At 34.9% G+C, this 14,221-nt stretch overlaps 1 protein-coding gene across 9 annotated transcripts in view; it reads right to left on the minus strand.

The window, feature by feature from the left end:
* The window catches only part of DGKB (diacylglycerol kinase beta), an 875,335-nt gene that overhangs the window by 516,200 nt on the left and 344,914 nt on the right, over positions 1 to 14,221 (minus strand). For all 9 annotated transcript variants that reach the window (XM_059885674.1, XM_059885677.1, XM_015468340.3 and 6 more), the window contains one exon: positions 13,993 to 14,067. In XM_059885674.1, coding sequence (XP_059741657.1) covers positions 13,993 to 14,067 — 75 coding nt within the window. The remainder of the gene's footprint in view (positions 1 to 13,992; positions 14,068 to 14,221) is intronic.

Here is a 14,221-nt window from a genome sequence, read left to right on the forward strand (position 1 = left end):
ACTGAATTAATATATGCTGAATCAATTTACATTACTAATATTAAAAATATATATACACCCATATATGTTGTTACTATTAAACTACCATTTCACATTTAGTTGGTGCATCATTATTCTGTTTAGAGTGGACTACATTTAATAGTCCAGTTATTATTTCCAATTAAATTATAGGAGTAGTTTACTAAATTATCATTAATAAAGGATTCAGAGATAATCATCTGCTCTGAGTTTTCTTATTTTCACTCATTAGTAAGACATTGCTATTTGACTCCCTGGGGCTGACAATAAAATTGTGCCAGGGAGCTTGCTTAACAGACTTAGTAACAGCAAACTGAGGACAGTCAACAAAAATAGCTTATGATACTTATTAGAAAGTTGACTTTTGTAGAATAAAATAAGCAACAGGTAAAAGGATACAGATAAATGAATCATTCATTTCCAAAAGCCAATTTAGGAGAAAATATCATTTTTTTACAGTGTTCAACAAATTTGGATAAGTAATCACCTCTAACAGTAGCTTAGGCTCTATAACCTGTTGTTCAGCTATTATTTTCTCTTTGAAATGAATAATAAAAGTTCAGATTTTTCAATATCTTTAAAGTCATAATCAATTTGTTGATGTTTGTGGAAAATGACTATAGAGTTGTAATACCCAAAATTCTTTTGCAAGACTGGAAGTTATATGACTGTTAACTCTAGGAGCATATTGTATTTTTGTTACTTGTATAACCTGCAGATCTTTAGTACAGAAGCATAGTTTGATTCTCAGACTCAGTTGCTAAGACAGAATTATGATCAAGACAGAGATAGAATTATGCCTACACATTTAATTGGGGGGTTGCAAAAACATCTACAGCATATTTTATGATTAATTAGGATTGAAAGGGTAAGTTGAGAGCTTTATTCTTACACTAGCAAAGCAATGCTTATTTCTCTGGAAATTTCCAGTAGAGTCAGATTGAATTTTTTTAAATTAATTTACTTATTTTAATTGGAGGCTAATTACTTTACAATATTGTGGTGGTTTTGCCATACATTGACATGAATCAGCCATGGGTGTACATGTGTCTCTAATCCCGAACACCACTCCCACCTCCTTCCCGATCCCATCCCTCTGGGTCATCCCAGCACACCGGCTTTGAGTGCCCTGTTTCATGCACCAAACTTGGACTGGTCATCTGTTTCACAAATGATAATATACATGTTTCAATGCTATTCATTCAAATCATCCTGCCCTCACCTTCTCCCACCGAGTCCAAAAGTCTGTTCTTTATATCTGTTTCTCTTTTACTGTCTCGTATATAGGGTCATCATTACCATCTTTCTAAATTCCATATATATGTGTTAATTGAACTGATACTGTATTGGTGTTTTTCTGACTTACTTCACACTGTATAATAGGCTCCAGTTTCATCCACCTCATTAGAAATGATTCAAATGTGTCATTTTTAATAGCTGAGTAATATTCCACTGTGTATAAGTACCACAGTTTTCTTATCCATTTGTCTGCCAATGGACATTTAGGTTGCTTCCATGTCCTGGCTCTTGTAAACAGTGCTGCAACGAACATTGGGGTACACGTGTCTCTTTCAGTTCTGGTTTCCTCGGTGTGTATGCCCAGCAGTGGGACTGCTAGGTCAAATGGCAGTTCTATATCCAGTTCTTTAAGGAATCTCTACACTGTTCTCCATAGTGGCTGTACTAGTTTGCATTCCCACCAACAGTGTAAGAGGGTTCCCTTTTCTCCATACCCTCTCCAGTGTTTATTGTTTGTAGACTATTTGATAGCAGCCATTCTGACTGGCGTGAGATGGTACCTCATTGTGGTTTTGATTTGCATTTCTCTGATACAGAGTGCTGTTGGGAATCTTCATTTGTGTTCATTCTCCAATGAACACAATCTTCATTCTCCAATCTTCATTCTCCAAAGAAAACATTTCTTTGGAGAAATGTCTGTTTAATTCTTTGGCCCATTTTTTGAATTGGGTTGTTTACTTTTCTGGTATTGAACTGCTTATATATTTTTGATATTAATTCTTTGTCAGTTGCTTCATTTGCTATTTTTTCTCCCATTCTGAACGATGTCTTTTTATGTTGTTCATAGTTTCCTTTTAAGAAAAAGCTTTTAAGTTTAATTAGGTCCCATTTGTTTATTTTTGCTTTTATTTCCATTACTCTGGGAGGTGGGTCATAGAGGATTCTGCTGTGATTTATGTCAGAGAGTGTTTTGTCTATGTTTTCCTCTAGCAGTTTTATAGTTTCTCGTCTTCCACTTAGATCTTTAATCCATTTTGAGTATATTTTTGTGTATCGTGTTAGAAAGTGTTTTAGTTTCACTCTTTTTCACGTGGTAGACCAGTTTTCCCAGCACTACTTGTTAAAGAGATTGTCTTTTTTCTATTGTATATTCTTGCCTCCTTTATCAAAGATCAGGTGTCCATAGGTGTTTGGATTTATTTCTGGGCTTTCTATTTTGTTCCACTGATCTACATTTTTGTCTTTCTGCCAGGAACATACTGTCTTGATGACTGTAACTTTGTAGTATAGTCTGAAGTCAGGGAGGTTGATTTCTCCAGATCCATTCTTCTTTCTCAAGATTGCTTTGGCTATTCGAGGTTTTTTGTATTTCCATACAAATTGTGAAATTATTTGTTCTACTTCTGTGAAAAATACCATCGATAGCTTGATAGGGATTGCATTGAATCTATAGATTACTTTGGGTAGTATATTCATTTTCACAATATTGATTCTTCTGATCCATGAACATGGTATACTACTCCATCTATTTGTATCATCTTTGATTCCCTTCATCAGTGTTTTATAGTTTGCTATATATAGGTCTTTTGTTTCTTTAGGTAGATTTATTCCTAAGTATTTTATTCTTTTCATCACAATGGTGAATGTTATTGTTTCCTTAATTTCTCTATTTTTTCATTGTTAGTATATAGAAATGCAAGGGATTTTGGTTTTTTAATTTTATATCCTGCAATTTTACTATATTCATTGATTAGCTCTAGTAATTTTCTGATGGTGTCTTTAGGGTTTTCTATGTAGCGAATCATGTCATCTGCAAACTGTGAGAGCTTTTCTTCTTCTTTTCCAATCTGGATTCATTTTATTTCTTTTTCTTCTCTGATCGCTGTGTCTAAAACTTCCAAAACTATGTAACAGTAATAGTGAGAGTGGGCACCCTTGTCTTGTTCCTGACTTTAGGGGAAATGCTTTCAATTTTTCACCATTGAGGATAATGTTTGCTGTGTGTTTATCATATATGGCTTTTATTATGTTGAGGTATGCTCCTTCTATGCTTGCTTTCTGGAGAGTTTTTATCATAAATGGGTGTTTAATTTTGTCAAAGGCTTTCCCTGCATTTATTGAGATAATCATATGGTTTTTATCTTTCAATTTGTTAATGTGGTGTATCACATTGCTGCTACTGCTAAGTCGCTTCAGTCGTGTCTGACTCTGTGCGACCCCATAGATGGCAGCCCACCAGGCTCCCCCGTCCCTGGGATTCTCCAGGAAAGAACACTGGAGTGGGTTGCCATTTCCTTCTCCAATGCATGAAAGTGAAAAGTAAAAGTGAAGTGGCTCAGTCGTGTCTGACTCTTAGCGACCCCATGGACTGCAGCCTACCAGGCTCCTCCGTCCACGGGATTTTCCAGACAAGAGTACTGGAGTGGGGTGCCATTGCCGTATCACATTGATTTATTTGTAAATATTGACAAATCCTTGAATCCCTTGGATAAAGCCCACTTGATCATGATGTATGATCTTTTTAATATGTTGTTGGATTCTGTTTGCTAGAATTTTGTTGAGAATTTTTGCATATATGTTCATCAGTGATATTGGCTTATAGTTTTCTTTTTTTGTGGCATCTTTGTCTGGTTTTGGTATTAGGGTGATAGTAGCTTCAAAGAATGAATTTGGGAGTTTACCTTCCTCTGCAATTTTCTGGAAGAGTTTGAGTAGGATAGGTGTTAGCTTTTCTTTAAATTTTTGGTAGAATTTACCTGTGAAGATATCTGGTCTTGGGCTTTTGTTTGTTGGAAGATTTTTGATTACAGTTTCTATTTCTGTACTTATGATGGGTCTGTTAGGATTTTCTATTTTTTCCTGGTTCAGTTTTGAAAGGCTATACTTTTCTAAGAATTTGTCCATTTCTTCCAAGTTGTCCATTTTTTTTGCATATATTGCTGATAGTAGTCTCTTATGATCCTTTGTATTTCTATGCTGTCTGTTGTGATTTCTGAATTTTCATTTCTAATTTTGTTGATTTGATTCTTCTCCTTTTTTTTCTTGGTGAGTCTGGCTACTGGTTTGTCTATTTATCTTCTCAAAGAACCAGCTTTTAGTTTTGCTGATTTTTGCTATAGTCTCCTTTGTTTCTTTTTCAATTATTTCTGCTCTAATTTTTATGATTTCTTTCCTTCTACTAACCCTGGGGTTCTTCATTTCTTCTTTTGATTAACAGTTTCTTAGCATATTAAGGATTTGTTCCGCTCTCTGACATAACAAGATTTCATAACAAGAGACATAAGTAATAGGTCTTAAATTCTGATTCAAGAGGGTTTTTATTTAAGTAAGAAATTCTGTTACATAAAACAGCATTTTAAATTAAGAAAGTCATGAAATCTGTGGAATGTGTTATGTGTTTTCTAAATTACAAATTTATTTTAACAAGAGAATATATTCCAAGGCTTTAATATGGAATATGTGTAATACTTGGAATATGTGAATCTGTATGTTGACTGTTACATTTTTTAAAAATTATATATGTTCTACATTTAGTTCAGGTAGATGAAACCAAAGACTTTTATAAAGCACTCATTCCAGAACAATTCTTTATGCCTAACTTTGCTGAAAGATCTGGAAAATAATTTATTTTACATAATTTAAAAATATTGATCTTGTATATTTTTTTCAATTCAATAAATACTTGTTGTTTTTTACTTAAATATTTTAGGGATGATATGAGAACAAGCCATCTGTACTTTCATGAAGCTTAAAGTCAGAGGGAATAACCAATATCACATGTATACAGAAAACTTGATATTAACTTTTCATAAGTCACATTAGCATATGCAGTTGGTATAACAGCTAGAGATGTGCATATTTATTATCATGTTGTGAGGGAAAGAAAACTCATCTATGAAGACCAGTGATATATATATATATTTTTTTCTTTTTTGCAACAAATTTGTACCAGCAAACAAATTATTCAATTACATCACAATACGCTTCATTAGGATGAAACAACTTATAGGATTCAGATTCTAGTTTCAGATATCTTTAACTAAAATAGTCATTACCAGAGTGAAAGAATTTATGTAAAGAGACATAATACAAACAAACACCTATTTATGTCTTAAAAACAAAGATAAAAAGGGACGTGACCAGAGAGTTTTGGTAGTTCTAGCTAACTCATACCAGATATTAGCAAGGCTTCAATACATTAAAAAAAAAAAAGCTTCTAAACAAAATATGAGAGAAGAAATAAAGATAAGATAGAGAAGAGATGCATACAAAAAGATTTTAAAAATTGGGGAAAAAGGAAAAATGAAAAAAAGGAAATTAAAAGAATGAATAAAGTTTCTGCAGGTTTAAGGTGGCAGATAAAATATTTCTTTTAAATATATATCTACTTTTTAAAAGTAGCATTGGAAATGTAATAAATGAAAAATAAAAATAAAATCGCAATGGTTATTAGGTTAGTAAAGAAACCTTACAGAACAGAACAGAACAGTTTCAAAAGCAATACATTGAAAGTGCACCACTGTAAAGACACCTCCTGCAGCTGACACAGGAGCAGGGACGGCACAGCTAGAAGCAGGGATGGGAGGAGTTATAACAAGTGAGCAGGTCAGCTATGGGATTAGTGAAGGCTTACAGCATCGCCTGGCCAGAATCCTGTTTCAGAACAGCTACCTATGGCATTTGCCTCCTGGAATACATCTGAGGAGCAGCTCTCTTAGAAATGCGGGTCTACCACTAGCCATGCAGCCTGGGCACTGACATCAGAGATAAAACAGGACACCCTTCCCCAGTGAGAAAGTAATTTTCCTGCCAACAGTGTGGTCAATGAGAAAGGCAACTATAGGAAGAAAATTTCCAGTTAAAGAATATGAAACCCATTTGCTAATCGTGGGGGGAGATAAAGCTTTTAAATTAAACAATGTAAAAAGAAATGATCAAGATGAAACTGGAAATTCAATCCAATTCCCTTCAAACTCATATTTTAAGATTCAAGACAATAACAACACATTGAGGAGAGTAAATGTCATTAAATTTTGAGGGCATAATAGGGACTTACAAAAGGACAGTCACTAGTGAGAAGCAATAAAAAGATCAATGAAGCAAAGAAAAGTGCAATGATAGTCTAACGTAAATATGCTTTCACCTTATATGAAGGATGTCAAATCAGTGGTATAACGGTGAACTAATGAACAACTTTTGTTGGGACAGCTAGATTGTGATCTGAAGGAAAAAAGCATTCCATTCTGATCTCATCCTTTCTGTCCATGTATCTCTAAGAAATTTGTAATCTTCAAAGATTAAAGGTTAGAATTTAAAACAAAATATAAAAAATAAAATACATAAAGAATATTTCAGTAATTTTGGCTTGAGGAAAGATTTTCCAAAACATAAAATTGAGAAAGCATTCAGCATAGAATTAACAGATGAAATTTTTATATATTTAAATGGGCAAAAAAGAACAAAGTATATAAATTGAAAGCAACTAGAACAAAGTAAAAGAAAACTCTTCCAACATATATAAAATGATGATGTAAATACTTATGCCATAAGATTTTAAAATGAACATGAGAAAAGACAGATCAAAATGAAAATAGGCAAGTAAAAGGGCATATGCTTTACATAGGAAATAAAAAGTTATATACATGTAAGAGAAAGTGTTTTTTTGGATCATCTGTTGCTTTGGCCGTGTTTGATTATAAGAGGAAACACACTGCTGAATACAATATTGGAACATTTATCAAACAAAGAAGCCAGCTATATTGACCCAAACAATGGGATAGGCATGTAGCCAAACCTACGTCTATGAGATATCATTTTTCTAAATTTGAATAAAATCAAAATAGATTCCTGATTCAGCCATATGAGGCAACCTGCAAAAATGGTAACACAAAAGATTCACGGTTGTCTAATAATTTAAAGTGATTATTTATTATTAATTTAATTGGGAAGTTACTCTAATTTCAGCATATCAGTATGGCCTGTAATACCTATTATATAGCAATTAATCTAAATCAGTGGTTATCCATGCCATCTCCATAGAACCAGTTGGGGAGCTTGGTAGGCCCACACCCCAGATATTCTAAATCAGGCTGTACTCCCAAACCCACTTACAATCCATACCTATGTCCTCATAGGGAGTTCTCTATTCTCACTGTTTAAGGATAAAATAAGAGGCACTCATTTTCCAGTGCCTCTCCATGATATATCAGAAGTAGCCAGCAGTAGGCTACAGTGGCAGTACAACTAAACCAGCAATAATTTTGAGTATAAGGAAAAAAATGACATTTGACCAGTGGGCAGTATCTCAAACAATAAAATTTCCTGTTTACCTTTTCTGGATAGAGAGACGTTCAGAGTTGAGGAAACATACAAATTCAATAGTACCAACTAATAACAAATATGTGTCACGCTATTAAGGACTTGGAAAAAAAAAGAATGGACTATTAGCGATGGGAGGAAATTTTATGTAAGTGAATTTCTCAGAGTGGACCCAATATTGGGACTATTACTGCTCCAAAGAAATGCCAGTTAGCAATTTTTCATAGTCACTCCATGAGTGTTTAAAACACTCATGTTCATGTTGGTAAGGACAGAAGCTCTGGAAGGGATAAAAAACATGAATGTAACTTTAACAAGAAGAGTAGTTACTGACTTTGGAGTACTCAATTGTCATTGAATGAACCAATTAGTGAATTCCAATGTTACTATAACTCAAGGGAATTTAACCCATTTACTTAAGGGTAACCTAAAGTCACTGGTCCCTTTCCATAATACAACTGCAGCCATTTGTCCTTACTAACTAGACATTTGTTCTAGAAACTGTACTAACTTTTCCTTCCCATTATGCCTTGTCAATGGTCACAGCAAATGGCTTACTGAATGCTTTTATCATATGCTCAGTCACTCGGTCAGGTCCAACTCTTTGAGAGACTATGGACTATATAGCCCACCAGGCTCCCCTGTCCATGGGATTATTTAGGCAAGAATACTGGAGTGGGTTGCCATTTCTTTCTCCAACAAACTATCATGGTGTCTCACATATTGCTGTCTCCTTTCAAGGAATGCCTTTCACTGGAGAAGGAAGAGAGTGGGTTGAGGCTCTAGAGACATAAAGGTCATCTTATATGTTTTATCAGGAAGAAACAGTCGTCCATAGCACATTGAAATAACCTACTAAAGACTCAGTCACTGAATCAGTAGGAGCACTTACACTATCAAACAGCTACGTCATATGTTCTGAACTATATGATGCTGTTTTACCCAATTCCGAAAATACGGTTCTACAGCCAAAATGATTCTGGAGTTTGGGTATTGAAACTTACAACTTATTATAGTTAATACCCGCTGTGAATCTTAATTTTATGTGTCAAATTGGCTAGGCAATGGATGTGCAGAGAACTGATCAAACATTACTTTGGGTGTTTCTGTGAGGGTACTTTTCAATGAGATTTAACATTTAAATCAGTAGACTGTGTAAAGCAAACTGCCCTCTCTAAAACAGATGAGCCTCATCCAATCAATTCAAAGTCTGATAGAACAAAACGCTGATCCTATCCCAGGAAAGAGAATTCTCCAGTGTGATCACCTTTGAACTAGGATATTGACACTTCTTAGTTCTAAGCAGTTTACCAGCCTGTGAACGCAAAAATAAATATCCACTCTATAAATTTGGATTTGTCAGCCTCAATTAACATGTGAGCCAATTCCATATAATAAATCTTTCTTCATAATATATACTATTGGTTCTGTCCCAGTAAAGAACACTGGCTAATATACTCTTTCAAACATTTTTCTTCACACTCTCTAGGTGTTTAACTCTGATGTTTTAAATGTTTTAACACCAAAGAGGAATGCTACCATTTGAGATAAAATTTGCATTGAATTGAAGCTGAACACTGATACTTGGACATTTTGAGGTGCCTTATACCACTACACAAATAGGCAAAAGTGACAGCTATGATGTCGGTTGGTATACAACTGACTCTGATTCCCAAGGAGAAATAGATTCGCTGATCTACAATGGAAGTAGGGAGGACTAAGTAAGATTTCTGCTCCAATCCCTGGTTTAGTTGTAAGGGTGAGGTTACACACAGCACCACACAACCCCCAATATTAGTGGCATAATCTTACAGAGGCTTATTTATCATTCATTCTATGGAGATCTCGGTTGGGTAAGGCTGGGGACGGGGGCCCTCTCTCACCATATTTTCAGGCCAATACTGCTGATCCCTGTGGTAAATGAAGAGAAAAAGTGGAAACTCTACTTTCTGGTCACACTTTATTATAAGAGAAAGTCAGAGGCCACTCTTTATACCAAGGTGAAAGGAGTAAAGTCAAAATCAAGTGCCTGGAAGGAGATCTGGAAATCTTTGCTAATCAGTACTAAGAGTGCCATGCACTACCATACCTGTCACTCAAAGTAAGTGAAAAATGAATCCTGCTCTACACAAGCAGTACAACCAAAATCTCAGACCTATCAGCTAAAACTGCTTGAGTCCCTACACTAGGGAAGCATTTCCAAGAAGCTGAGGAATGTTTTATGCTTCAGCTACAGCTTTCAACCAGTAGTAAAACTAGGACTATAGACCTACAGACTTTACACATGTTTCATTCTTTGTATTATTAATAATTTCATTTAATGAGATTCACTTATAGTTGAATATACATTTTTCTTATTGTATTTATGTACATTGAGATCAAATGGATAAAGATAAAGGAGAAAATAATCATCCCCAGAAATGTTTCCAAGAACCAGGACTTGAAGCTGGATATAGTAACTATACAAGATGCTGGGTTATCTACATTTAAGGAAGATGTGTATTTTTGCTGACATATTTAGTAGCATTAGTAATGATTGGTATTTTTTTTCCAACTTTTATCTTCAGAAAAGAAAAGATATTGGATAATTCAGTGGATGGATGGTGGTGAACACATACTGCTTACTCCCAACAAGAATTTGTCTTTCATCCTCAGGTTATGACACCCTCATTTGGCTTTGAGGAAACACATAATTTCATAGTAATCTTGTTAATCAAGAAGCCCTATTCCAAAGTGCTAACACTGTGACATGGGAAATAAGACAAACCAAAAATATGATTCTCCTGAGGATCTGAATCTTGAATAGAGGAATAAGGATACCCGAAGCATTTGGAATCAATTTCTCTTAGCAGTAACCTATGGACTCTGTCTTCTTAGTCAGAGTTTCCTTAAACTGCTGTTTTCTTTCCCTTTTTTTTTTTTTATTGGATAATTGCTTTACAGAATTTTGTGGTTTTCTGTTATACATTAACAAGAATCAGCCATTCCAGTTTGAGGAGTTGCCTCAAACTGCTCTGATTCCTATCTTTTCTGAAACATATTTCTTCATTTTTCCATTAATTCTATGGGCAACTTCATAACTTTTCAGTAAACTCTATTTTGGATCAGAAACTAGATTTTATTTCTGTTGTTTATAGAAAAGTCAATCTAACTAATGCCATATCCAACTTTAAAACTGATTAGCCATGCAAATAAAAATAAGGACATATTTTTACCTTTGACAAAAATAAAAACTACTGAAGATAGCCAATTTAAAAGATGTTATGGGAAATAAAACATTATATATTGCTTTTGGGATTATAATTCAATACAAAGTTTCTGTATGGCAATTCAGCAGAACCTGACAAGTAAAATTTAAGATATTTGAATATGCTTTTAAAAACAGATTGATTGTTAACTTAAATTATTCCAATATTTTTAACATGCAGGCAATATAAATATCTCCCAGTAAGAGTAGCTAAAAACAAAAACAAAAACAAAAACACTATGGAATACTGTACAGCTCTTAAAAACATTTAAACTTATCAGTATCTACTGAATTCAAACAATATTTACCATATGTTTTTGAGCAAAAAGAAGCAAGCTGCAGAGCAACAAAAAACTATACTCTAAATTATACAAAAGATCTATTTCTCTACACAAAACATACATGTAGGTCTATATATGAATACATTGTATATATACGAATGCATTCACTCAGTCATGTCTGACTCTTTGTGATCCCAGGGACTGAATTCCTGCCAGGCTCCTCTGCCCACAGAATTTTCCAGGCAAGAATACTGGATTGTGGTACCATTTCCTACTCCAGAGGATCTTCCTGACCCAGGGATCGAACCTACATGTCTTGCATCTCCTATATGGACAGGCAGATTCTTTACCATTGTACCACCTGGGAAACCCTAATATACATATATTAATATCTATATTTATAGAAGGTCTTAGAGGATACACACAAACAATTCACAATAATAATACCCTGAAAGGTGCTAGACCTTAAAATGGGGCCCTTAACTTAATTTCTAAATTATATTCATTGTAGTGTGGAATTATACAAGTACATATTTTACTTTAATTTTTCAAAATATTAAAATAGATAAGGTAATAGGATGCCTAACAGTCAAAGAGTAAAAGGAAACATGTTATATATATTTAAAGTGCAGTAGGAAAAAAAAATGAAATGTGAAAATAAGGCTAAAATCACTGTTGCTGCTGCTACTGCTGCTGCTAAGTCACTTCAGTTGTGTCTGACTCTGTGCGACCCCATAGACGGCAGCCCACCAGGCTCCCCAATCCCTGGGATTCTCCAGGCAATAACACTGGAGTGGGTTGCCATTTCCTTCTCCAATGCATGAAAGTGAAAAGTGAAAGGGAAGTCGCTCAGTCGTGTCGGACGTTACTACAATATATTTACATAGAGCTACAATGGCACCCCACTCCAGTACTTTTGCCTAGAAAATCCCATGGATGGAGGAGCCTGGTAGGCTGCAGTCCATGGGGTCGATAGAGTCGGACACGACTGAGCGACTTCACTTTCGCTTTCATGCATTGGAAAAGGAAATGGCAACCCACTCCAGTGTTCTTGCTTGGAGAATCCCAGGGATGGGGGAGCCTGGTGGGCTGCCATCTATGGGGTCGCACAGAATCGGACACGACTGAAGTGACTTAGCAATAGCAGCAGCAACACAGTGATTATGTTATTAATTAACATTACTACAAATGATACTGATAACAAAATTCATCAGGGACATATTATGTAGTAAGTACGTTTTTATATGCTTCATGGGAATCATCCCAAATTTACTTCATAACGATCCTATGATGCTGGTACTATTATTGCATTTCATGGAGAAGATGATGACAACACAGGGAAGTTAAATGATGAGGTTTACAATTACCAGAGTCAGCAGACATTTAGTTTAACTATAAATTACAAGCAAATCCTAGGTTTACTTGGTCTAGTGGAGCTACAGAGGTCTTGGAGTAGCTCAACTTCTTAAAGCACAGTTCCTTAATCCTGCAGTGAGTGCTGATTAAGTCGCTTCAGTCATGTCCAAGTCTCTGTGACACTACAGACTGTAGCCTGCCAGGCTTCTCTTTTCATGAAATTCTCCAGGCAAGAATACTGGAGTGGGTTGCCATGCCCTCCTCCAGGGGATCTTCCCAACCCAGGGATGGAACCCACATCTCTTATGGCTCCTGCACTGGCACACAGTTTCTTTACCTCTAGCGCCACCTGGGAAGCCCCAGCAGAGTAATAGCTATTTTTTTGAAGTGCAGAGAATATTAAAGAACAAGAAAAAGAGGCACCCTGGTTGAGCATCTGTGTTAATATCAAGGCTTTACTTTTGCTTGTCTTTGACAAGGCTGGAACTTACTGCATGTGGCTGAGTTAGTCAATAATCTGATCATGATCCTCTACTGGAGTTTGACAAAGGCAGTGTTCTGAACTAAATTCCTATGGGGAGCCTGCCTTCTACAGCAAGGTGGTTCCACCCATCACTGCTCAGCATTTGAAACTGGCCCTGGACAACAGGTAGCAGGGAGGGAAGAAAAAGATGAGTATAAGTGTGGGAGCCTGTGCTAATTAATTGCATATAGTTTCATTTATCTAACAGAAGATTTGATGGTGTACATTTTATTCTGAGCATTTAAAAGCTAACTTTAACATTTGCTTTCTCATTTCTGAGAATAACCTAGAAGACTTACTTTGATCATACTGACATATTTTTCAAAAAAAAACTTTGTTTATAGACCTTTTTTCTACTTCATCTGGTTTAATGTTTCCTATCATGTTGACAGACAGAAATCAGATCAGTGAAAGATGACATTAATTAGTTAAACAGGTCAAACTAATAATGATTTATTTCAGTGCATAGTGATGACATCAAAAGTATATGGTATCTGTTGAAAAATAATTGTATTTCATTACATCTTGCCTATTACAAAGTATCTTATAAGACAGTGATAGTTATTGGATTTTGTAGGTAGTAAATGGAAAAATCACATTATGATTTCCAGTCTTTGTTAACCAGCATTTTTTCTTCTGTAGTAGATCTATATCTTATATTTAATAAAGAAAGGAAAGGAAAGCAGCACTTCCAACCAATAGATGGTTTAGTTATTTCAGCATCCAGCTAATATATGTGTATGTTTGTGGTACAATTATTATTATTATTAACATTTGCATAGTATGAGAATTACTTCACAATATTTTTAAAAGGAGGAAAATCTGATTGAAACAGGTCATTTTGAAAAACAGCATCTGCACTAGTTACTCTTATGTAGTTGATATTCAATGTTGTTATCTATGCTAATCTGGCTGCTGTATTTGAATAACATTATTTCTAGGCTTGTCAGCCTGCTTATTTAATTAATTAGTATTAAATAAGTTAATGGTAATAATATATTTAGACTTACCCTGGCATTGGTCCATTTCCAGCAAGACTGTAAACCTGACGAGGATTTAGTAGGTATTGGAATTTTCTGTAAATTCTATAAAGGTGAAAACATAGAAGAAAAAAATTAAATTTAGTGATACCTCCAAGTTTTTATTCTAAAATGCACATTGATTTGGAACATTCTCTATCCTGCTTTTGCATATTATTTATCTAATAAGCTTTCAAATAAATACTTTAAAATACCAGGA

Source organism: Bos taurus, chromosome 4, assembly GCF_002263795.3.
Source record: "Bos taurus isolate L1 Dominette 01449 registration number 42190680 breed Hereford chromosome 4, ARS-UCD2.0, whole genome shotgun sequence".
NCBI lineage: Eukaryota > Metazoa > Chordata > Mammalia > Artiodactyla > Bovidae > Bos > Bos taurus.